The 27,270-nt window shown below is 37.6% G+C and overlaps 1 protein-coding gene across 7 annotated transcripts in view; it reads left to right on the top strand.

The window, feature by feature from the left end:
- The window catches only part of Osbpl6 (oxysterol binding protein like 6), a 179,002-nt gene that overhangs the window by 81,381 nt on the left and 70,351 nt on the right, over nucleotides 1–27,270 (top strand). For 6 of the 7 annotated variants that reach the window (XM_090342562.1, XM_090342561.1, XM_090342560.1 and 3 more), the window contains exons 2-3: nucleotides 6,918–7,112; nucleotides 24,540–24,808. In XM_090342562.1, the coding sequence (XP_090198688.1) occupies nucleotides 24,707–24,808 (102 nt within the window). In that variant the 5' untranslated portion in view covers nucleotides 6,918–7,112; nucleotides 24,540–24,706. The remainder of the gene's footprint in view (nucleotides 1–6,917; nucleotides 7,113–24,539; nucleotides 24,809–27,270) is intronic. The other variant, XM_090342557.1, reaches the window with a different exon arrangement.

Below are 27,270 nucleotides of genomic sequence, written 5' to 3'. Positions count from 1 at the left end.
CTTCCGAGAAGGAGCCAAGAACAAGAAAAAACAAAGGAAGAGAACAGATAAATTTGATTTTGGGAAGAGTCTCAAATAGCAACATCCTAGCATAGTTTCCTGTGTGCCTAGACAATTCTGAAGTCATCTGGCACATTAATCCTCAAACAAGGAGACCCTCGTATTTGTGTGTGTGTGTGTGTGTGTGTGTGTGTGTGTGTGTGTGTGTGTGTGTGTGTGTGTACTAGGGCTCAAACTTGAGACCTCATGCTCTTAGTTGGCTTTGTCATGCTCTATCATTGGACCCACACTTCCACTTTTGGCTTTTTGCTGGTTAATTGGAGATAAGATTTTTCATGGATTGTGTGCTTGAGCTGACATTTAACCTGATCCTCAGATCTCAGCCTCCCAAGAGGCTAGAATTACAGGTGTAAATCACCAATTTCCAGCCAAGGAGCCACATTTTACAGATGAGAAACCTGATACACAGAGGTTATTCTCATAATCAGTCATCTGAAACAGCAGATGTAGTTAAGATACTGTTTTAGTCACAACTCTATTTAAATATAGCTTCAATGATCATATTCCTGACTTTTTCCCTCTGCTATACCAAGTAAATACAGTATGTTCATTAGAATTTATGAAGGAAATAAGATCTGAGACTTGCATAAATTTTGAAATTCCCTGGCTCTCTCTTACACAAATATTCTGTTATAATATACCAATTTCTTAAACATATTTTATATAATAGGTTAAGGTTTCCTAGAAATATTGCCTCAACTAATGAACATTTGGGCATTAGTTAGACCATTTCTGGAATCACTGGTTTCTTGAATCACATTTTTAAAAGAATTTTCACATAGAATATATGTAAGATCTCTCCATGATTGTCTTAGATACCACATACTGCATTCTCTATTCTTGCGTAAGTTACTTTTTTAGAGCATTCTCATTTTGTTTATACCATTATCATTCCACTAGCAATGGAAATTTTCTTTGGAGTCCTTTTTTTCTTAGTAACTTCTTTTTCACTTAGAGATGTGCACATTGTGGGGTAAAGAAGAATGAAAGTTGCTCCAGCTATCTCAGGGATCAGCAAACTACAGTTTATTCACATGTATTCAAACTACAATTCATTCACACCACGATTACAAGTTTACACCACCATGCCCATCTTATCGAGCCACACTTTGTAAAGAAAAGTTAAGTGGCACCCTATGAGCCATGCTTTTACACATATTATCTGTGGCTGCTGCCTCACTACAAAAGCAATGCTAAATAGTTACATGAAACACAACTTAAAATATTTACTGTTCGGAACTTTATGAAGGTATTTTTTGCTGAGATATTTTTGATACTTTTAGATGATTAGGTTATATCCTAAGCATGTGTACAGTGCTTTAGAGTTAATGGGATTCTATGTTTTTATTTAATTCAGCTAGAAAATAGAACGGTTGAATGGCTTTGGTAATGCTGCTTCTTGGGATCTAAGAGTTTTAAAGAGAATGGTAGAGTTGGAAGCGTTTTTAAGTAGCCTGTAACCAGAATTCTTACCTGCAGAATCAGTCATATGAATGTTTTGAAGATTAACAGAGTGATTTAATGTGAAAGGAAACAAAAATCACTGGAATGCTTATCAGGTGCCAGATCCTTCCTGTGCTTGGCCTTTGGGAAGATAATTGCCTCCACCATAAGAGAATATGCATTAGTTTGAGCGAAGTTAAATGCAGACAAAAAAAAATCTGGGAACATTGGTTAGCATGTAGAGCTACAACAGCTTGAGAAACATATGTTTTGTGTTCTGTAAGTTATTTTAAGTATACTAGTGTGGTTTCTATAGTCAGCCCACCTGGATTTATCCTTGAGTTCCGTATCTGCAGATTCAATCAGCCAAGGAGTGGAAGAAAGAAACTGATCATAGGGAATATAGACAGATTTTTTTTCATATCATTATCCCATGAAGAATTTAGTATGTTATTCACTTAGCATTTTCATTGTATTGAGTATTAAAAATCATCTAGAGATAATTGAAAGTACAGGAGAGGGTGTGCCTAGATTGCATGTAAATACGGTGCTATTTTATACAAGGGATGTAAGCACTTTTGGATTTGGGGATTGGAGGGTGTGGGCCTGAAATGAATGGCTGTGGATACTGAGGGACAGCTCTCTTATTTACCTGGATCATGTTTCAGAAAACAATGAAGTACGTGTTCTGTTACCCACTGGTTATTTTGACAAAGAAGAAATCAGTGAGGCTATACAGCTCCAATCTATCTGTCCAATGTTCCTTCTTCCTTCTTCCTTCCTGATGCCCTAGTTGCCAGGTAGCTACCACTTCCCTTCAGGGCTGCTTGTGTAGGCTTTAGAAACTGTCTCTTGTTAATCCCCTCTTTTATTCTGTTGTTGGCTCTGCCTCCCTGAAATGTGATCACGTGACACCTGTCTTTTACCAGCATCTAAGACATTCTGTGGTTCCAGACCTCTCTGGATTCCCCTTCACCATCCCCATTTTTGTACTTTAAGCTCTGAGGGCTGTCCCTACAGACTACCCTTTCCCTGCTCTTGATTTTTGTACCTTTTCTCACTCTGCCTACTTTGTGAGTGACTTCTTCTGATCTACTTTCCTACCGAGGTGTAAATTCCAAGTTAGAATTCAAATTTCTTGATAGGAAAATCTACTGCACATTCTCTGCTTTTGTAATTTAAAAAGACTATTTGCCTGGTTTCCTTCCCCCCCCCCGCACCCCGCTTTTTTCTGTGGTTAATGGGAAAAGCTTCATAACGCAACTACATCTGCTTTATTCTGTGCTTTTGTTGTTTATTGGTAATATCTATGTATTTGTACCCATCCGTTGACGTTGAATGGCAGACATGAAAATTCTGCTGTGTTATGATTATTATTATTATTATTTTGCCAGTCCTGGGCTTGAGCTCAGGGCCCGAGCACTGTCCTTGGTCTTTCTCAAGGGTAGAGCTACCACTTGAGCCTCAGCACCATTTCTGGCTTTTTTCTATGTATGTGGTACGGAGGAATTGAACTCCGGGTCTTCGTGCATGCTAAGGCAAGCACTCTACCACTAGGCCAAACTCCTGGCCCCTGCTGTGTTCTTTTTATCTTGTGAATCTTAAACTTCTCTGATGAGCTTAGATAGCTTTAGGTAATAGTTGACTTGAGCTAGCATTTGTCATCTTTAGGCAATTACCTGAGTGCAACCTGCTTCCAGGAAATTTATGGTGATGTGACACTAAACTGTATCCCTTAGAAATTTAGATACAGTATAGAAGAAACCCTCTGCATACTTAGGATTCTCACAGTAAGGAATGGGAATAATAAATTTCTAGTCGAAACACCGCTATCAGTCTGGGCATGGTGGTGCAGTCCTGTAATGCCAGGTAAGTAAAAGGTGGAGATGGGAAGATTGTAGTTTGAGGTACGCGCATGCACATGTGTGCGCGCACCCCCCCCTCGCCCGCCACATATGTATGTATGTATTTGAGAAGACCATCTGGAAACAAACAAGCAAAAGCTACATGGAAGACAGAAGTAGGAGTATCACAGTCTGAAGCTGACTCCCAGGAAAATGTAAGATATTATTTGAACAATAAACTAAAGCAGAAGGGGCTGGGTGTATGGCTCTAGGGATAGAGCATTTACTTGCCTGGAAAGTTCAAGGCTCTGAGTTGAAACTCCAGTGTCATCAAAAAATAAACTTAACAAAAACCAATGCTGCCAAGGAAAGAACACAGTGATTTTTTTTTCACGTATTTACGTCCATCTTTAATGGTAAGAACATGTGAAATGAGCATGATAGTGAAAAGGTTTTATCTCTGGCTACTATTCACTGAAATAGCAAGACAGGATATTTAATCCTAGCCTAAAGAATTGAGATCATTCCCTCTTTATAGAAATGATGTGAACATAGAAATAGAATGATCAAAAAGGAAAGAAAAGGAATAGAATCATCATTATCACACACACAGGCACACATGTGCTCAGATAAAACAGTTTGACATGCTTCCCTTTCTCATTTTATTTTATGGTAATAGGCTTTGCTAAGTAGATGGCTAACTTTGTATAAATTCTCTTTGGTATTTGTGTTGACTTTGAGAGACTTTATTTTATAGAATAGAACCGCTAGCTTTGTCTTGTCTTTATTTCATACTCTATGCATTTACTTAGTAGCAATGTGGAACAGCCTGAGATAGAATTCATCATTGTGTCTGATAGGCTGGAATAGGAGAGGAGGAGAACCTGGAGAGAATGCACTAGGCAAGAACATGGTGTGTGGTGGGCAAAAGTCAGGCTGTAGGAGGATTAGTCACAGGACATAGAGGAAAAATTCTGTTGCAAGGATAATGGATCACTTGCTTCCAGCATGAGACATTCGGGAAGAACAATTGCCAAATCACTAAACCCTCCTGATTGAAACTTTCCAGGGATGCCTGCTTGAGTGTTGGTTGGTGTGCGGTGTTGTTGAAACTAACCTTTCTAGCCTTTTCAGCTTCTAGTTTATTGTTGTCTCAAATGGATATTTTCTTACTTTGCAGAGGGTACAGTAAAATCAGAATGTAGTTCCTTTTGTCAGTGTGTCATGGTCAAAATGTAATATGCTATTTTAAAAAAAGCACCAGCACTGTTTATGCTTTAAGAAAGTAACAACCTGTTCTCTTCTGTAAATAGATTTCTCATCTTGAGCTTTAACAATTAATCTTCAACATGTGTTGTCACAAAGAGTAATCAGGCCTGAACTTTATAAGCTTATCACCATTGGACTTCTGCCTTGAATGCAGTTTGTGTGTAAGGTGAAACAAGGGCCCCAATTAGTTCCTTCTGTTTTGTGATGGGGTCTTGCTTTATTACCTGGGCTGGTCTTGAAGTCACATCATCAGTCTCTGCCTCCCGAGTACTGGGATTACAGGTATGCACCACCACATTTTACTTTGTTGAGCTTTTTTTTTTTAATGAAATAAGTTTATTTTTTTTTAAAAGAGGGTAGTGGAAAAGTGTTCCTTGGGTTTAGGTCTGACTTGCAGAGTCTGTGAGGACCACAGAGTATATGTGAGAGGTGGGGTGTGCAGCCTCCTGTCCTCTTGGCCTCTAGTGTGAAGATGACAGCCTCCCATGACTCTGTTCTACTTTACTACTTCTGTTTTCACATGGTAGGAAGTTTTAAAGAATGACTCACATAGAAGAAAGGGAGTGAAAATGTGCAACAAGAACGGCAGTTCAAGCTAGGCACAGTGGCCCACACCTGTAATCCTAGCTACTCAGGAGGATGAGATCTGAGGATCAAGGTTCAAAGCCAGCTAGGGCACTAAAGACTGTGAGACTTTTATCTCCAATTAACCGCTAGAAAACAGGAAGTGGTGCTGTGGCTCACGGAGTAGGGCAGTAGCCTTGAGCTGAAGAGTTCAGGGACAGTGCCCAGGCCCAGAGTTCTAGTCCCATGACCAACAACAACAACAAAAAAGAAGTTCACTTCAGAATGCTCGGAGGTGCTAGCTACAGTTCTTTTCTTCAGCGTTCTCTCCTTCCTTGAGTCTTGGCAGTCTATCACCTGATGGAGCATGAGAGGTGGTCAGGGGAGTTTCCATAGCTAGCCATTTGTTCCTTATGTTTTTAATTATATGAGATGAAAAAGCATAGATTGAATCTGGTGTAAAGAATAAAAAGGTACAAAACTGAGTTTCCAAAAATAATTGTAGGTGGGCATTGGTAACCACTCCTATGATCCTAGCTAATTAGGAAGTTGAGGTCTGAGAATTGTGGTCCCGAACCAGCCAGAACTCCATGAGATTCTTATCTCTCATCAATCACTAAAGAAACTGGAAGTAGAACTTTGGCTCAAGTGATAGAGTACTATCATTGAACACAAAAGCTCAGGGACATTGTCCAAGTTCAAGTCCTAGGACAGGCACAAAAGTATTAATAATCTTGATAGAAACTAAATTTGGTTATTATATGTCATCTATTAACTCTGTGTACACATAGATTGATGTGTTAAATTGTACAACTATTTAAAGTAATAAAAAGAATGACCAAAAATGCATGGATTATCTCATGCCAGTAGAGTTTTAAGTTTAATAGATTAATGGATCTAGAAGAAATACTTTTTCATGGAAAGAGCAGTCTGGGTCCAGGGTGCTAGGAACGCATGCATTTTGCTGTTTCAGTAAGTCCTAGTTGTTCCCAGTGTTTTCTTGGGTCAGCTGCAAACAAATCAAATGAAAGCAATTTTTAAAGTTACCTTGTAAATGGATGAGTGAGCTTCTTGGTAAAATGGATGTGTTTTAGAATCAAACAGTAACTAATATTGCCTCTAGTTTGGGTTACTTCTTACATTTTTTTCTTTAAAGTGAACAATACTTATTTTCTTGTACTATTTTTATGCTTTCAAAGAAATAATGTCACATTAAAATTTCATTCTTTAATAACATACATAGCCAGTTTTCTGGGCGAGGGAGTTTTCTCTAGGAATTTGGTAATACTTCTGCTCTTGTAGAACAAAGACTGTAATAGTCTCAGAACATTTTGAATAACTTGTTTATGACACAAAGTATGCATGCATGATGAGACTGCTCCTTACGTACTGCTTCTAAAAAGCCCCCATTTGGAATTTATGTTTATTTAACTGGAGGGCTAAACTTAGCTCTAGAAAATGTACTTTGACCTTTCCTGGAAAATATTTGCTGTATCATTTGAGAGTTTCTCATTCCAAACTCTTGAGTAAGATGTAATTATGAATCAGCAATGATAATGACTACTGAAGAATTTGGTGATTACCTCTTTACAGTTACATAAAATTGATCCAAGGAAATAAACAGTGGAGACACCTTCTGGCATGAGCTTTGTCTTCGAAAACTGTATGGGCAGGAGTTGCTGATTGGCCATGGGCAGTTCTATGGAGTTATATGACTGTAATCTCTTTTATTTTCAGGTTTTGCACCTTTCTGGGAAAAGAGCAAAAGAAGGAAGTTAATGAGCTTTGTATAATTTACCCAGATAGCCTTGCAGTGGCAGCAACCAGACAGGCTGTCCCAAAGAAAAAAATTGCAGGCATCTGAAGATAAACCAGTATAAAACAGCTCTGGCTAGACAGCTAATGTAGAAGACTTTGACTCTGAGGTACAAGGTGAGTTTGAAAACCAAGCTTACAAGAAAAAGCAGAATTACAATAGGCAGTGCTTAATAATAGCAAAAGATTAGTGACATAGTAACAAGTCACAGGAAGCTATGTGTATATCTTCTATTTGTGTACCAGGTCTTAAAATAATGTATCATAATCCGGGTTACTTGTTATTTACCTCAGTAAACAGTTCTCTGTATGTTTTAAGGATAGGTAGTAGAAAACTACGCAAAAATATCTAACTTTTTAAATGTCTTATCCGAAGTTTAGTGTCATATGAAAATAATTGATTTCCTTGCCCATGTATACTATTAGCAGTACTGACTGTGGTGTATTGTTATTTGATTTGGTCTTCACAACTTGGTCACACCCCTCCTAGTTATCTAAAACTTCATACCTTTTTACTTTTGTTTCTTGTTTTCAATTTAATTTTATTGTGAAGGTGATATACAGACATTTACAGTTACATAATAAGGTAATGAGTACATTATTTCTCCAACATTCTTAGCCCCTCCCTCCTTTTCTCCCACTTTCCCTCTCTCCCACCACTCCCCCAATTGTAAAGTTCATTTCCCACATATTTTCTTGGGAGTATCACTGTTGCATCGGATCAAATGTTTCAATGTGTTTATTGTTTGATGCCTATGCTGAGGCTTGAACTAAGGGCCTAAGTATTGGCCCTAGGCTTTTTCACTCAAGTCTAGCCTTTTGAGCCACAGATCAGTTAAGTGGAGATGAATCTCACAGACTTTCCTGCCTGGGCTGGCTTCAGACAGATCTGAGGATCTCCCAAGTAGTTAAGATGACAAGTGTGAGCCACCAGCACTTAGCTCAGTGATTTTCTTGGTGTGAATCATTGTGCTTGTAAGATATCCCTTATGTTTGGTTTTACAATTTTTTAAGTCCTAACTAAGTAGGACTGGAGCTGGATTACATTTTATTATTAATGTTTCTTATTCTCTTTAAGTAGTTGCACAGAAGGGTATCAGTTCAACATATCATATGGCAATAACACATCCTTCCCTTCATCTCTCCCACATCTGCCCATCCCCACTTCTGCCTTCTCTAAGTCAGTGGTGCCCAGGTGGAAGGTGTGGCATTTGTATGCCTGGGTGAACCTTTTTGCTCACTCTTACTTGCCATGGACTCAGACAGTGGGAATGATAATTACAATATGTAATTACATACACTTGTAACTTGTTATACATAATAAATATAATTTGGGGGAAATGCTCTATTCATTCTGAACCCCACTCCTCTGGATGGTGGAGGAGGAACTTGTTCCTCAGAGTAGAGCAGGAAACAAGGCTCACCAAAATGTAGTGTTCTTCTGATGGCAGGAGAACCTTCTTGTTACCACCATGTTATTTAAACCTACAGTTTTGAGTAGGACTTGCAAACGGGTAGCCCTCAGGCTATTCTCTGCCATTATGTTAGCTCCATTCTCTTATATAAAATACATGAGCATTGAGAATAGGAACTTTCTGGCTACCAGGCTTGCTTGGGAGAAGGAAGACTTTTCCAGAATAAGATGGCCCACTAGTGTCACTTAGGAGATCTGTTTGCAGTGGTGATGGAGTCAGAATTGTATTTTCCAGACATTAAGATTACCTTTTCAGCATCCCATAACCTGAGGGGTCAGTAGCCCAACTGTTTTTTGGTTTCAAGGAAGAAAAACTGATTCATCAGATTGGCTTCTTTTGGAATGCAGAGTGGTAGACAGTTGAAGTCCATTTTCTAAGCCCCTCACTTCTGCACACCAGGTGATTGGATGAGCAGCCTGCTCGGTCCTTCTCACACACAAATCTTTTGCCACTCAGAGATGCTGTCCTCAGGTTTTGATGAACCTTCAGTAAAACTTCACAGTTTTTACTATAGTTCTTTCTCGGTTTTGTGTATCACTATATCTTTTGAATTGAAATGCATTCAGTAATGTTCTTAATAAGTTAATATCAAATGAGTATATACTAGTGAAGTGCTATAACTACAGAAGCATTTCACATCTGAGCATCTTCATGGACATAGCACTTCTCTATGTGTGTCAGATAAACTTAAATGTGGGAAACTCACATGCTCTGCCCCCAAAAGTGCCTGTTTTCTTAATTACTTTTTACACTTCATAGAATTTAATACTTGTTATGTTTTAATTAATTGCAGTTTTTGTCAGTGTCTTCTAGGCATAGATAAAAACTTCTTTGACCTTAGGGAACTACTTCAAGTTGGCTTTTGTGTCTGTGTATAGTAAAGAGAATGTATTATACCATTACAGTGAACCTTGGCATACTAAACACATGCATGTAACCAGTTTCAGATCAAGACAGAACATCCCAGAAGGGATGTTATTTTATTATTAAGGGACTTGTTTTATTAGTCTCTGAGACTCTATTTGTCATCTGATAATAAGCTGACTTAAACTTTTCTCAGGAAGTTCATGCTTAATATTCGTAGGAGCCCTGGCTTCTTTTAGTAGAAAATGGGCATTTGGGTTGCTTATTTCCATGGATTATCATTGATTCAGTCCTTCTCAGAAAACAGGAAAGGAAATACATGTCTTTGAAAAGAAAAGCTAGGAATTCATGTAGACTTTTCCACATTGATGTTTATGGCATTTTTTTTTTTTTGCCAGTCGTGGGCTTGAGCTCAGGGCCTGAGCACTGTCCTTGGACTTTCTCAAGGCTAGAGCCCTAACACTTGAGCCTCAGAACCACTTCCGGCTTTTTTCTGTGTATGTGGTACCGAGGAATCGAACCCGGGTCTTCGTGCATGCTAGGCAAGCACTTTAACCATGAGGCCAAACTCCCGGCCCCAGTGTTTATGGCATTTTCATATTAACTGATTACATAATTATTTTCATATTTGTATTCTCCTAATTGAAAATCTTAGTTCACATTAACCTTATGACATTTTTAGCCTTCAAATATAAAGTTAAATAAAAATTCTTAGACTTACACAATTATTATATCTTTATATAAAGTATAGAGTTAATGAAGACTTCTTTTTACTCTTTATCTTTTACCTTTTATTATCATCTTTCATCCCTTCAGAACTTATGCATGAAGTCAGAAGATGAATGTTTTCTTTAACTCCATTTTTGATATTAATATTGATGTGTTTCTTGGCAGTGAGAATCAGTCTATTAAATCTGTAGCTTGTCAAATAGTTTAAGGTATTTACAACTCATTCCATCATAGGTAGAAGATGTTCCAGGAATGACAATGGGCTTTGTGTACTTTCTGGGTGGTAGATCAGTTTGTACTACATTGAATGCATTTCTTAGTGTCCACTTTTCATTGTGGGGTAGGCCCAGAAAGAAAAAGATTAAAGCTTCAAATGAAACACAGAGACTGAATGTACCCCAGCAGCTGCCTGCTCTTACTTTTCATTTGATAAGTGGATACTTTATGGCCCTAGTTCTGAAATGATTTTCTTTTGGTGGGTCAAGTAATCAAGTGCTTTGATTTCTGGACCCATTTCTTACTGTTTGACTGTAGGAGAATGCAGCTGTTCATAGAAGATATGGAGGAGGTGGTTAACTTTTTCTTCCTCCATCACTTCTTCCCCTTCCCTCCAGCCAGGCAATTCCTTGAACTTCAATCTCAGAGGTGGTCAGGGAAAGGAAGAAGCAGACAATGTATTCCTTTATAGTCTTGCAAACTTTTAGTCTATCTTTTTACAGCAATAGGGAATTATTTTTCAAATTATCTTTAATATACAGAAGAATAAGTTCTATATCAATTAGCCTAACTTTGAGGATAATTCAAATTTTTGCTTCATTAATTTTTGTCTCTACGGAATAATGCAGGGAAATACTGTCAACAGTGAACTGACAATGCAAATCTTCAAAACACTTTAAAAGGTTTGGATTTCAAAGGAACCATTCTAAGCATTTTTTATCAGTACTTGACTATAAAGGTGATAGTGTAATTCAACTGTGTGTGACATTTAAAAGTCTGAAACTTTAGAACTAGCAGTCCGAATAGATACATCTTTTACTAAGTGACTTAATCATCCCTCCTATATAAAATGTTTACTCCTGTATATAAGCATGCAAAAATGCATCTATTCATTCATAGTCCCAGCAAAGACTGTACATTATGTACTCAGTATGCACCAAGCACTATTCTTGTTCAAGGGTTATATCAGGGCGAGCAGAGCTGTGCCATTAAGGTCTCTGGAGGTAAATAGCAAGCCAATGCACAAATGATGTGACATTAGAAGAAGTGCTGGGGAGGAAACAGAAATGCTGTGGTGGGCAGTGATAGAGTACTGGACATGTTCTCATACCATACTGAAGCTGAGAAATAAACTCTCATATGTCAGACACTAAATGTGAAGGTACTGTAGAATTTACTTAAATAATAGCTACAGATTTGGCATTTGAAGCTATTTCCAAATGTTTTTTATTTCCAGCTGGCACTCTGTAAGTATCACAACCTTCATATTAAAATCCTTTGTTTTGTCAGCTTCTGAAAAGCAAGAGAAAACTGAAGAATGGCCTAGGTGATGGGTATATGGGAATTTGGCTGTAGTAGCTGTGAAATTCTCCCATAAATCTAAAGTTATGCCAAAATAAAACATTCAAAAGAAATACATGCCAAAATAAATATAGAATCACCGTTTTTTTTAGACTTGCAAGCAAGAAGCCACACTAACACAGCAAGTCAGTGAAAGGAGGATGGTCATTTCACCTATGGATGCTTGAACAATTGCACATCGATAGACAAAACAAAATATGCAACATCGACTAAAATGGATTTCAGATAGAAATTATAGGAAAAAGAGAGGAGAAAATGACCATACAAGAAGTTCTTAGTCTTTTTTTTCTTTGGAGCACTTTATTCATATTTAAGAAAAATAAAGATTTATTATTATTCACCATATGTGTTTTGACATCATGTCCTGGACTTTGAATTCAATTTTTATTTCAGCTATGTCACAGGATATCTCACACATAGGATAGATGAATTGCTCTGTTCTATGAGCATCAGTAGGTATATGCTAGGTAGTGGTGGCATAACTACAGAGCGATACCTACAGCTTTGTTTTTCTTTTTTTTTTAACTCTTGTAGGCTGTTTATTCCATTAACTAATAACTTAATTCAGGGAAAATGGATATATATGTTGGGAATAATATATATATATATATGTTGGGAATATATGTTAGAAATAACAATTCACATTGAAATGTACTGAGAATATTCAAGAAGTGCTTCTTTTTTTCATATATTTTTATTGTAATTAATAGAAGGGTTACATGATATTTGCCAGATAGATGGTGCATTAATTCCCATACATGGATACCCTTTCACATGTTTTGGTCCCCATTTCCCTCCCCCCACCCCTCATCTTGTTTTCCCCCCTTCCCTATCCAATTTCAAATAACCAAATACAAATATATCCAATATATCAGGTAACAAAGTGAGATACGGTAACAATATGAGATAACCAAGGGATAGCAAAAGAGATGAGAGATAACATAGTACCTTAAGAACAACAGTCATTCATTATATGGCTTATGTTTCTATATCCTAGAGATCTTTTCATTTAGCGTCCTACTATATGGCCTTTTGTATCAAGGTTTTGCTCTATTGCAGATCTCTGCTAGGAGAGCCCAAGGTTTCTACTGATTAGGACAAATGAGGGAAACCATTGAGCCTAAGTTCCTTTGAGTCTGGCTTACTTCACTTAATATGATTTTTTCTAAGTCTTCCCATTTCCTAACAAATGGGTTGATGTTGTTTTTTTCTGACAGCAGCATAGAATTCCATTGTGTACAAATACCACATGTTGTTGATCCACTCATCAACTGAGGGACATCTAGGTTAGTTCCATATCTTTGCTATGGTAAATAGTGCTGCAATGAACATTGTTGTGCTGGTGGATTTAGTATGTCCTTGTTTCTGGATGCATGGGTAAATGCTAAGTAGTGGAATTGCTGGGTCATAGGGGAGCTGCCATACTGCTTTCCATAGTGGTTGAACGAGTTTGCACTCCCACCAACAGTGTAGTAGTGATCCCTCCTGGCCACATTCCCTCCAGCATCTGTTGTTATTAGTTTTCTTGATCCTGGCCATTCTAACTGGAGTGAGGTAGAATCTTAGAGTTGTTTTGATTTGCATTTCTTTAATGACCAGAGATGTTGAGCATTTCTTCATGTGTCTATAGGCCATTTTTGTTTCTTCTTCAGAGAAGACTCTCTTTAAGTCTTTGGCTCATCTTTTAATGGGATGGTTGTTACTTTGGAGATTAGTTTTGGAGTGATTCAATTTTTGGAGCTGTTGATATATTTTAGATATGAGGCCTTTGTCTGTTGTTTGGTTGGTGAAGATCTTCTCCCACTCTGTAGGCTTCCTGATTAGTTTACTAGCTATGTCCTTTGCCATACAAAAGCTCTGCAGTTTAATGCAGTCCCACTTATCCATCCTTTCTCTGATTTGTTGTGATTCTTGGTCCTTATTAAGATAGTTTTGACCTGTACCAAGAAGGTCTAGTGTATCTCCTATTCCTTCTTGTAAAGTTTTCAGTGTGTCAGCTTTTACCTCCAGGTCTTTGATCCATTTGGAGTTAATTCTAGTACAGGGTGACAAAGAAGGATCCAGCTTTAGTTTTCTGCATGTGTACAGCTTTGTTTTTCATTAGTTTTTTTTTTTTTAGGATATCTTGCATCTGATCTACAGTTTATCTACATTAGGCTTCATCATTGGCTAGGATCATAGTTGTATTCTGCTATAGTCAGCTATGGGTTGAGAACTTCTCTGCCTTGGGCTGACCTCAAACTACAATCTTCCCAGTGTTATCCTTCCATGAATGACAGATGTGGACCACTGTCCCCAGCTATGAGTAGAGAAAGGAGTCTCAAGAATTTTCTTGCATTACCTGCGCCTTGAACCTGTGATCCTCCCATTCTCAGCCTCCTAAGTAGCTAGGATTATAGATGTGAGGCACGGGTATCCAGATTTTGAAGCTTATTTCTTTATGAATTCTAATATACCAAAGGTCTGACACTATCTGGATCTCAAGTATAATTTGAGATGTATCAATATCTCAAGTGTTTTCACAATAAAATGATTTTAATAAATATAATACTTAATAATTATTTTATCTGTGTGTGAACATGTACCAGTACTGGGTCTTGAACTCAGGGCCTCACACTCGCCCTCCCCTTTTTCACTCAAGGCTGATGCTCTCCTGCCTGAGCCACATCTGTACTTCCAGGTTTTTGCTGGCTAATTGGGAGATAAAAGTCGCACAGACTTTTTTTTCCACACTTCTATAATGCTCAGCTTTAAGCCTCCTGACTAGATAAGATGACAAGCAGAGCCATCCGTGTCCAGCATTAATTCTCCTACTTGTGTTGCTGTGATTTATTTTTAATAAAAATATGTGATAAGAATTGTTCAACAATAGTGAAACCTGTACATTTGTTTCTAATTTTTGTAGGTTTAAAAAAAGTCATATCTACTCCAGTACTCATAGTGCTTCAATAGACAATTAGCATACCTTCTCATAATAGATTTGCATAAAATACCATTATTGGTCAAATCAGCCTCAAATTTGAACTGTGTGTGCGTGTGTGTGTGTGTGTGTGTGTGTGTGTGTGTGTGTGTGTGTGTGTGTGTTGGTGGTGGTGGGGCTTGACCTCTGGGCTTGGATGCTGTCCCTGAACTCTTCAGCTCAAGGCTACTGCCCTACCCCTTGAGCCACAATGCCACTTCCAGTTTTCTAGTGGTTACTTGAAGATAGGAGTCTCTCAGTCTTTAAACACCGAGCTTTATCTTGTGTGATTGTTGTTCTTAATGGACTATGTTATTTCTCTTCTCTCTTTTTGCCCTGATGGTTAATCTCACAATGTTACTGTATCTGACTTTGTTACCTGGCATATTGTATATACGTTTATTTGATTATTTGAAATAGGAATGGTAAGGGGGGAAAATAAGATGAGGGGCGGGATGGGGGGAGGGAAATGGGGAAAAAATGAGAATGGGTATCAGTGTGTGAGAAGTAATGCACTTACTACCTGACAAATGTAACTGTAACCCTTCTATACATTATCGTGACAAAAAAATTCAAAAAAGAGTCTGTCACTCTTTAGTGTCCGGGCTGGCTCTGAACCGCGATCCTCAGATCTCAGTCTCCTAAGTAGCTAGGATTACAGGTGTGAGGCACTGTGCCTGGCTATCAAATTTGAACTTTTTTTCATTTATTCATTTTTTATTAAAGAATTTATTAATGTTGATTTTTACATCATATTTTAAATGACAAGTTTAACAAACAAGTGTTCAAGGAGGGAATCTCTATTTACAATCACTGGAAGCCACTGCTAAACAAAGAGATTGTGGTGGAGGGGCAACTCTGATTAAGAGGCCCTGCACAGCTTTGTACAACTATTTGAAGATAATAAAGAAGAGGAAGAAGGAAAGGAGGGGGCGGAGGAGGAGGTCTTTGAGGCTGTATCCCCTCACTGAGCAGTTTGAAAAGATGGGGTTAGAAGGGAGTACAGAGTAATAATAAGCATTTCACAGATTATTTCATCTATTAATCAAAATTCCTATTTCATGGATGGGAAAACTGATATAAAGAGAGTAAGAAAATTGCCTCCAGTTTCATACTTGGAAAAAGCTATGAGATGTTTTGGGCGCCGTACTGGGGCTTGAACTCAGAGCCTGGATATTTTAGACTCAGGTCTGTCCTTCTACCACTTCAGCCATACTTTCACTTCTAGCTTTGTGAGTGGTGAATTGGAGATAAGAGTCTCATGGGCTTTTCTGCACAGGCTGGCTTTGAACCTCAGATCTCAGCCCATGACTAGTTAGGATTGCAGGTTTCAGCCACCAGTACCTATCATCCTGAGTTTTTTTTGGCGGGGAGAGGGTGTATAAAAGGAAGAAGATATATACAGTGGTGTGTTGCAAATTTTTGGTAGCAGAGGGGTACATATGTCAGAAGCCTAAGCCTAGGAGAGATGCACACAGTTGGGTAGTGAGCTCTTGCAAGTGGCTCCAGCTTTCTACTAGATGTAAGCAGGGTTACCACCCTCCAGTTAAATGAGTTCACTAAACTGGAGAACTTGGAGTCATTGACTGTCAATGATGCCAGATGTTCGTTCCCCTAACAACAAATGAGCAACAATTGAAACCCACCCTCATTTCTAAATGCGCAGCACAACTAGAATTGTGGTTATCCTGACAGATGTATAATGGTGTATAAACTTATGGATCAACAAGGCCAACAGTTTTTCAAGATTACGACCATAAAATGTCTATAATTAGATTAGATGATGGTAAATTAGTAGATAGCAGGTGCCATTATTTCTGTGTGACCAGGCCAACCCACAGCCATGTTTTGAGAGAATAATCTTAATGCACAACTAGGCTCCAAGGAGAGCAGAACTTAAGGTCCCAGGCCCCTAGAGTACCATTAGCAAGCCTGATAAATCTTTTTTTAGGAAGACCAAGACATTTCTCTTGGGGGTGTTGAACTTTGTACTGGCATCCTCTCCCATGGATACTGAGCAAATGAGAAACTGTAATGACACATCCTTTCTATTATTTTGGGTTATCTTGAAGAGAATTCAGTAAAAATCAAAGAAGTGACCTGGGATGATTATCTGCAGGCAGCCAGTAGGCACAATCAGCAGAGCTTAATAAGTGTAATGGAGGGACTGAAGTCTAACTAAAGTGAGAAGCTCAGCAAACATTCTGAGGGACTTTTTGTGGCTCTTAACAATAACAGTAACAATAACAAAAGGATATAGTCCCCACTGGGAAGTATAGTGTAGAATGAAGCCAAATGAAGTATAATGTATGTTCAGTAACAGTCTATGTGGAAGTATGGGAGGACTTCAAACTAGAGTGACAGCTGTCATAGGCTAGGGAAGATGGCATACAGAAGATGAAACCTGACCACAAAACAGTATAAAAGCAGTGCCTGCATGTTGTAGAAGTCATTACAAGCTAGAAATAGTTTATAAGCATATAAAAAGTATATTGGGGGTTATGTAAATGTATACAGATGTATTATCTGAAATACAGTAGATTCAGGGTACAACTTTGAAAAGTCACAGTTCAAGAAGATAAACACTAGGAAACAGGATCTTGAAATGGGTTGGGGGATAGGGTCAAAGGGAGAGGAGTAGATGAATGAAGAGAAGAAAGTGAGGAATATGCAGTCAAGATTGCAATGTATATCCTACCAAATTAAGAAAAGTAAAGGAGGATATGGGTTGGAGGGAATGGGTAAGAATGTTGAAATGTTGATTCTGACAACTTGTGTTCATAAACTGCTTTGTTAAATGGCAACTCAATTGTACAACTAGTTAAAGATGATGAAAATTTATCTAAAGTCATTTCAGCCACTCCAGATGACAGTTCTAAAATATTTGTTGATTTTCGAGCTGTGTGTGGGTATATATATCATTATAACCCTTATAAGCATACTATGGTATTAAGTGAATTTACATCCACCATGCAGAACTTTCTCATTTTCCAAATTGAAACTACACATCTGCTTTCTCCTCACAGATTCTGGTAACCCCATTCTACTTTTTTGTGCAGATTTCACTACTCTGTGTACTGAGATAATTTATATCCTTCAGTATTTGTCCTTTTGCGTCTGACTTTCCTCACTTAGAGTGGTGTCTCCAAGGTTTCCATGTTGTCTTGAGTGCCATAATTTTCTTGTTTCTTTGTTTTTTTTTTCTTTTTAGATAGGATCTCTTTATGTTGCCCAGGGTGGCTTTTCAAACTGACAAACCTCCTGCAGTACCTTCCCAAGTGCTGGGGTTACAAGTATGACCTCTCTCCCTGCATAAATTTTCTTTCTTCTAAAGGTCAATAGTACTCCATTATATGAATATAACACACTTGCTTATTCCATCTTGGACTGATGAATGCTTACATTGTTTTTTCCCACAAACACTAGTATATAATATGTAATAGCCTGTGCACCGGGTGTTTTTTGGGGGGTGGGGCAGGAACTGTTGAGTACATACCTAAATGTAGAATTCCTTTCTCATATGAAAGTTCCTTTAGGTTTTTGAATAACTACTGTAAATTTATTAGATGGTAACATCAGGAACATTTTTTATGTTGATACTAGGATTTGAACTTAAGGCCTGGACACATCCTTGTGTTTTTTTTTACTCAAGGCTAGCAGCCTACCGCTTTGGACCACAACTCTACTTCTGGCTTTTGGCAGTTACTTGAAGACAAGAGTTTGAGACTTTCCTGTCTGGGTGGACTTCATATGGTTATCCTCAGATCTTATTCTCCTGATTACTGACTTGAGCTACTGGCACCCAGTATAGAACATTTTTAACTTAAGCCAACCCATAGCATAGCTAAAACATCATGAGAGTTTGGTTGTTTTGAGAGAAAACTCCTTCAAAGCACACTTGGTGTTCAGAGTCACTTGGAGCCTTAGTAAGAATTTGAACAAACTTGAAATTGATTTAAGAATGGTTAATATTTCAAAGAAAAGGTGACAAAATTGTATTTTCCATTGTTGCCGAATACCTTTTTTTAAATCGTGCTCGTTAGCACTATAACCTTGCCTAATCTTTCTTTTAAATGCAAAGGTCAGAATCATAATGATAACTTGAATATGTGACTAAAAAATCTTGGAGAATTAGTACTGGTACAATTACCAAGTGATAGTGAGGTACTAGTGGCTCACACCTGTAATCCTTGCTGGGAGGCTAGGATCTGAGGATCACAGTTTGAAGCCAGTCATATTAGAAAAATATGTGACCCATTAGCACCAGAAATCCAGAAGTGGAGGTCTGGCTCCAGAGTGCTAGCCTTGAGTAAAATAGTACCCAGGCCTTGAGCTCAAACCTCAGGACTGGCACATACATGTACGCGCACATGCATACACACAAAAAATCATACTGCACCCATTAAGATTCTTTTTTGGCCAGTACTGGGCTTGAGCTCAGGGCCTGAGCACTGACCTTGGATTTTCTCAAGGCTAGAACACTATTACTTGAGCCTCAGCATCACTTCCACCCTTTTTCTATGTATGTGGTACCAAGGAATCAAACCCCGGACTTCGTGCATGCTAGGCGAGCATTCAACCACTAGGCCAAACTCCTGGCCCCCACACCCATTAAGATTTAAGACTCTGTAATCTCATTATGTTAAATGTTAGATAGCAGCTGTCGCCAGGGGTTATCTTCACTTCTTTTTTTTCTTTTATTGTAAAAGTGATGTACAGAGGGGTTACAGTTATGTAAGTAAGGTAATGACTACATTTCTTTTCAAACAGTGTCACCCTCTCTTGTTTGCTTTCCCTCCCTCAAGTTGTAAAGTTCATTTCCTGCATCGTGTCTAGTGAGTATCACTGTTGCATGAGTTCACTCTTTATCACAGTTTTCTGTGGTTCCTCTTCCCCTTCACAAATCAGATAAACTTAACCTGCCCTGATACAAATCCTTTCAGTAACCATAAACCCAAGGCTAGCCTTTTGTTTTGCTTTGTTTATTAGACTTTTGATAATCCCTGAGAACAAGTGAATATGTCACATAGGGAGATAAAATGCTGAGTACTCCTCCTATTATTTCTTTTTTTTTTTTTTTTTTTTTTTTTGCCAGTCCTGGTCTTGAGCTCAGGGCCTGAGCACTGTCCTTGGACTTTCTCAAGGTTAGAGCTCTACCACTTGAGCCTCAGCACCACTTCCAGCTTTTTTCTATGTATGTGGTACCGAGGAATCGAACCCGGGTCTTCGTGCATGCTAGGCAAGCACTTTAACCACTAGGCCAAACTCCCGGCCCTCCTCCTATTATTTCTGATGTTAAAGACTACCCTGAACTTCTTCATAGGTTTCAGGTTAAGAAATTCTATAATTATTTTTTTCCTATTAGTATGTACTGTGCTTTAGAAAACTTGCTGTATTGCTTAACTTTTTCACTAATGTATTGGTAAATCATAGCTAAGGAGTGATGAAAGAATTAGGCACATGGGCTTTGATGTCAGGTTGACTTGGAAACCCAAACAAGTCTATTTCATAATTTTCTTGAGCCCTACTTTCCTCACTTATTCACCCTGTGAATGAATGGAAAGTGGGGAAGTACGAAGGCCGATCTATTACTTCTATTGCCAGAAAAAGAGCTACGTTGGAAGAAGGTGGTGTACCTTTATAAAACTAATGATCTCAAATAAAATTTTTTGATATACTATGTTTTCACTCGTTGAGACATTTTTGAAAATGTTAATTATAAAGTTAACAGATGTCCAGAGAGAGATTGCCTCAGGAAACAGTGTAAGAATAGCTTGCTTTTAGAATAAGGAAGCATTCCTTAATTTCTTTCTGAAAATAGTTCTTTGAAGACAGTTCTGAAAACAATTCAGTGCACAATGTTCAAGAACCAACAAAATCTAAAACGTATGGGGACTACTGTTCCATATTCCTAGAATAAAAATTTCATAGCAGGTTGAATGTAAAAATTAGCTTGAAGGAATATGTAATTGTTAAATTTCAGGGAGTATGTCCCAATTACCTCATTTGATATATCAGCTTAAATGACAATGATAATATGATCACACTGTAATTTCACAAGATTAATATAAGAAAATGATTGGTTTGAACTGAATGTCACTAACTCACTGAAGAAAATTTAGAGTGGTTCAAGAAAAACTAAAGGCAATATGAGCTCAGGGAAGTAATAGTCTTCCTTATACAAGACTTGCTGTGTGTCTGAGGTACGAATGTTTAAAATATAATGAAAGCGTCTTGTATTGTTTTTGGATTAAATCAGGCCTATCACATGCTTTTCATATAACATGTACTATAACTAATTTTTTCACTTATAATTCGAGTTGTAAAATCATAACCATGATGTCTTTTTACGCAATCTGAAAGGCCACATGACTTACATAGTTGATGGATAAGGAAAGCCCTGTTTTTCATCTTTATGCTGTAGGCATGTGTGCACATGCCCTTATATTCAAATTTTGAATATGTGTGTGTTAGCTGAATTTGTCTTGCATTATCTACACTCAGGCTTGTGTAGCACACTAAAGATCATATGTGGTACCTGCACACAAAAGCTTTAGGAATTGGCCCAGTACCACAGCTCTTCTCCCCTGTACCGTGGGGCTGGGCTGCTCTTCCTTAGCTTGGGATGAAGGAGACTCATCTGGCCAGGACATATGACAATAAACCTTCCTTGTTTGGGTGGTGGGGAGCTTGTTTGTGGTTATATCATTACTTAGCCTATGTTAAGTAGTTTCCAAGTATTTTATTCTTCTGAATCATATAATTTATGACATTTATGAATAGCAAACCCACAAGTTTTCCCTTCCTCCTTTTGCTTTAAAAATTAGATCCCTGAATCAGAAATCTGAATTTCGTGTCACTTGATGTAAATGCAAATGCAGCACTTAGCAAGTGCTTGTAATGTTCCTACTGATACAACTGAAAAAGGAGACAGAAAAATTAGATGTTCAGCCCTTCTATTGCTGTTATTTTCAACCCCAGTGTTTTTGTCATTGAGTATAATAATTATGTTGATGTTGACTTTAAAATTATGGTCTTGGGTTTAGACTGTTATTTAGACAGTTTCTGAAAGTGTGCTTTGATAGAGATGAACTAAGTATTTTTTTATGTGACAGTAATTCTTATACTCTAGGAATAAAAAATACATGAGTCCAACCTTCTAACGGAATTTAAATGTGCTTTTGGAATACATCCTGAAATAGAGTAGGTGATCAAATGCTTGGTTGACCATTGGTTGGACTGATCTTTAAATTTCATCCAAATTTATCATAGCTACTTAAAAATCCCCTTGTTGCTTAAAAAAGAACAAAAATTTATAGAAGCAATAATAACCCCCCCAAAATATCATGGAATGAATTTGATTATTTTACTTACCTTTTCCTTTATTTTGATATTATTGAACATAGTTATAGTTATAAGTACACTTAAGGGCTATCTTTTCATTATAAACAAGTTACCTTGAAAATGTCATGTTAAATTAAAACATGAATCAATGTCTTAATTTTAGAAATGAGAAATCAGTTGGGTGCAGATTAAAAAGAGAGAGGAAAGGAAATGAGAGGAGGCAATGAGAGGGAAAAGGTATGAGAGAGCAGAGGGAAAGGGAAGAGAGAAAAGAGGAGAAAGAACACAGAGGAGGAGAGGAACAGGGAAGAGGGGGAGAAGTAGAATGTCTAACAGGAAATGAAGCCTGGATTGAATTTTCTTCCAGGTGGCTAGTAGTTTAATGAGTTGGGTTGTTTTATTTCATCCCTTGGGGCCACTTGAACACAGCACAGAATTGCTGCCATACTTTTGGCTCAAGTGTCAACACTTGCTTATAAAACATCTTGGATCAGAAAGCAAAGCACTTCAAGTCAAGAATCTCAATAATGTTCTTGCTTTCCATTTCCTGGCATCAGAACTTGGCTTCGGAAACTTTATTCACACTTAATAGATTGCCTTCATAAAATGAAAAGAGAAGATGGCTTAGTTTACTACCTTTAGTCAATATTAACTGAAACTTAACTCCCAGCTCTTGCTCTACAAGTTAATCCACATCTCCAGTAACGGAAACTTCATTACTAGCCAGCACATATTGCGGGGGGGAAGGGAGTGGGTATGAAAAAGAGGGAGAGGTAATAAAAGAACAATAAAGGGAGTTAAATCTTGACGAAATCGTAATGCATGCAAATGTTAAATGGCGTGGTGAAATGCCTTGGTATGCTTAATATTCACTAAAGAAGTAAAAAGAAGTGAGCGATAGAAAAAGAAAACTGGATTTTTTGGAGTATGGACATTAGCTGGAAAGAGGAGTGCCCAGATATGCTACATAAGAGTGCATAGAGTAATTTACCTGCATGTAGGAAGTACAACAAGGAAATCTCTTGAAATTATTATTTTTGTATTTTATTGTCAGGATAATGTATAGAGGGGTTACAGTTGCATTCATCAGATGGTGGGTACATTACTTCTCAAACCTTGATACCCCTTCTCACATTTTTTGCCCCCGTTTCCTTCCCCTGCCCTTCCCAGTCATCTTGTTTTCCCTCTTCCCTTCCCTATTTCAAATAAACAAATAAGTGTATTTGCAGAATACCAGATAACAAAGTCAGATACAGTAACCACATGAGATTAAATATAAGTGGAAAAAAGAGAAAAAATATAACTTCACATAGTACCTTAAGAACAACAATCATAAAGGTAAACCTCTTATTTTCATAACCTAAATTCATTTCATTAATCTCTTTCTGTGTGACCATATGTACATACATTTGGGGCTATTGTGATCCTCTGTTAGGAGAATCCTAGGTGTGTACTAATTACTACAAATGAGGGAAACCATGGAGCCCATGTTTCTTTGAGTATGGCTTACTTCACTTACTATGATTTTTTTCCAAGTCCTTCCATTTCTTAATGGGGCAATATCATTCTTTCTGATGGCAGAATAGAATTTAGCTTTAGTTTTCTACAGGTGCTTACCCAGTTCTGCCTGTATCATTTGTTGAAGTGGCCATCTTTCTTCCATTCTATTTTTTTTGGCTCCCTTATTGAAGGTTAGGTACCATAGGTCTGTGAGTTGATTTCTGGGTTTTCAGTTCTATTCCATCGGGTCTTTTTAAAAATTCTGTATGAATTTTTGAATTGCTTCCTCTATTTCCTTAAAGAATGGCATTGGAATTTTGATGGGTATTGCATTGAATTTGTAGATATTCCTTGGCAAGATTGCCATTTTCACGATGTTAATCCTTCCAATCCAGGAGCATGGAAGGTTTTTCCATTTCCCTAGTTCTGTTTTAATTTCCTTTTTCAGGTTTTTACAGTTTTTGTCATAATGGTCCTTTTCATCTTTAGTTAATTCCTAAGTATTTTATTTTCTTTGAGGCTATTGCAAAAGGAGTTGCTTTCCTGATTTCTGCCTCACTCTTCTTGTTGTTGCCATATAGGAGACCCATTGATTTTTGAGGGTTAATTTTATACCCTGCTACTGTGCCAAAGTTTTTAATCATCTCAAGTAACTTGGGAGTGGAGTCTATAGGGTTCTTTAAGTAGAGAATCATGTAATCTGCAAAGAGGGAAAGTTTGAAATTATTTTAAGAAGAGGAGATATTCAAGAGAGCGATGGCTGGGTGAGTTTTCTTGGGCCACATTGTATAAATATATAGAAATGTCACAACAGATACCCCTTGTACACCTAATGTGTATAAATAAAGTCTTTTAAAATAGAAGAGAATATAAGAGAAGAATAAGACTTTATCATATAGTTTCTTCTCATTTCCTCATGATAAATACATTAACACTTTTATTCAGCATCTTAAAATCTAGAGGAAAAAAAATACTTCCTGTGTTCCTGTGGTGTCAGAATTCTTCCACTGGGCAACACAAATTAGTTCTGCCTTAAATATAATGGTTTTAAGTTATGTTTTAAGTTAATGAACGTTCCTTTTGTTGTGTTTGTAGGTGGACTCTGCCCTCCTTGCCTGCATTTTGCTGTTCAAACCTGCTTCATGAAATGGAATGAAGTTGAACAGTCCTTCTTTGTTCTTCTTTTGTCCTTCTCTGCCTGTGACTCTCAGAGGACACGGGGATGATTTCACGTGTGCATAACTAGAACCCTTACTGCAGCCATGAGTTCAGACGAGAAGGGCATATCCCCTGCTCATAAAACTTCCACTCCTACGCATAGAAGTACCTCGTCGTCCACGTCCTCTCAGAGAGAAAGTCGGCAGGTAAGAGAAGAGTATGAAATGTATTTTGTTCTTATGCAAATGCAGTAACATTAATTATTAAGACAGTTGGAGTTGCCAAATGAATTCTGAAATTTTGTTGTGACGTTTTTGTTTCACAGGACACACAAATGACGTGCTTCTTATTTAGGGTGCAGACCTTAGGAAGGGGTCAAAGTGCTTAAGGACACTTGGGATTGTCTCACTTCTTACTGATGCTGGCATGAAATCTAGAATCAGGAAACTAAAGATTGTGCTGGCCCCGTCTTCCTTTGTGAAGATGTAGAAGGATCCCTGAACTTCTTTCTATAGGGATATCACAGAACTAACAAGCATTAGCCTGTTTAGTGCTCCATGGAACTCAGTAATAGTCAGATGCAGGAATTAAATTACAAGTAAAATTGTGGTATTAGGGAGTTGTGAACAGTGAGAACCCAATAATTGTGTATGGGGGGAATATTGGTACTGAGCCTTGATCTCAGGGCCTGAGTGCTGTCATTCAAATCTGGTACACTACCATTTGAGCCACAGCTTGGCTTTTTGTTGGTTAATTGGAGGTAAAATTCTCATAGACTTTTCTGTCCAGGCTGGCTTTGAATCATGTTCCTCAGATCCCAGCCTTCTAAGTAGCTAGGTGGCATGAACCACCAGCCCCAGGCTTAAAAATGCAACCATTTTTCAAAGCAATGGAAGAAGTAAGCCATTCTTGCTTGATTATAGTAGAAATCATCCTATTGTCCTGTTTGAACCAATTCAGTAAGCTATTTTTGTTTAGAGTTACTTCAGTCCTATTTTAGTGAGTGCTCTCTTTCTGAAGTTATTTCGGGATTCATCAGATGATTGTTTTTCCCTGTCTAAACAGTGATCTTCAGCCAGCAATGATCTGAAAATAATGCTTCCATTTTATTGTTTTATTTATTTTGCATGGCATTTTTGTATTAAAGAATTTATTAACATTGATTTTTACATCATATTTCAAATGTCATGTTTAACAAACAAATATTCAAGAAGGGAATCTGTATACAATCACTGGCACTTAGGTTTTAGAACATAATTAAAATTAAGCTGAGGGTTTGTATGTCATATATACATATTAATCTATGTAATAATTACATTTATAGAGTATATAGCCCATCATAGATTTTTATGTCTATGTATCTATGTTTATATCTCTAAGAACATGTCCATAATGTTGGGTACCCAAATATAATGCATCCATTTTAATATTGTCTCCTGATAGTATTTTATTTAGTTGTATCATTTTAATGTCAAAAGTAGGCTCTTTTTATTTTTTGGTGTTTGTTTTGTTTTTTTAAAATATTTTTTATTGTAATTAATAAAAGAATTACATGATTTTTGCCAGATAGAAGGTGCATTAATTCACATACATTGATACCTTTTCACATGTCTTGGTTAAAAAGTAGGCTCTTTTTATAAGAACTTTTTATTTGGGCTAGTTTCAGTGAACATTATCCTTATCTCATTTATATATTCAAAACACATTGATCAATTTCTTGAAATGTATGCATTTGTTATTAAGGGTCCATTCATATGTTTGGTTCTGAACACACTGAGATGTGAATTTACTTTCTGGCAGTGTGTTGCTGGGGGTGCTTTTATAGGGAGCCTTCCATTTCAATCTTCTCAGCACTCCTCTCCCATATCTACCAAGATAATCCAGAGTAATGTGTAAGAATCCTGGATTTCTTATCTTTCATAGATCCTAATGCAGATATTTCCACTGTGGGTTTTTGAAATTCTTGACACTGATGTTCTTTGTTATGGAATTTAGAAGATACCTATTACTTAGAAATAGGTTTGCTATTAATTAAAACTGTGGTTGATTAGAGCTGTAATACTTACTGAATTGCCTTTGTAGAGGCTAAGAAACTTAGAGCACTATGAATGACAACACTTGTATATTAAATAACCACTGCATTCTGAGCTGCTTTCTCTGTTTGCAAATCTAGTCTACCCTTCGCCTGCCCCTTTGTTCTTTCTGGATGGTTTTTCTGTTTTTCTCTTGCTCCTGGATTTAAATTGAGAGACATTTTAAGCAGTGGTGACCCTCCTTGCTGCTGGAGGGAAGGAAGGAGGAACCTAGCCCACTCTGGATATTTATGGCAAATGGGAAAACCTGATGATTGCTTTAGAAACATCTGTCATGTGTTGTTGATCTACCTGTTGCCCCTGAACTCTGGTGCCAGCATGCAAAACAACAAGGAAAACCAAGATCCCAGGCTACAGAGTGTGCAGGTAGAATGTGTGATTCCTAGAGCAGGCGTGCAAGTGGAACGTCTGACATTGGGAATAAGAGCAGCATGTCTGTAAATTGATCATAAATTCTAGGCGAGACATCATGTAAATGGTTATTATTTGTTAAGGGAGGGGTTTATTTTCATTCTTGTTTGTATCAGCAGTGGAAACTCTCCCAAATACTTCTTCCTCTGTTTGCTTCCTGATTC

The sequence above is a fragment of the Megascapheus bottae genome, chromosome 12 (assembly GCF_031878675.1).
Source record: "Megascapheus bottae isolate mThoBot1 chromosome 12, mThoBot2.hap1, whole genome shotgun sequence".
Taxonomy (NCBI): domain Eukaryota; kingdom Metazoa; phylum Chordata; class Mammalia; order Rodentia; family Geomyidae; genus Megascapheus; species Megascapheus bottae.
Note: the sequence above shows the minus strand (reverse complement) of the source record. Positions and strands in the feature narration are given on the sequence as shown.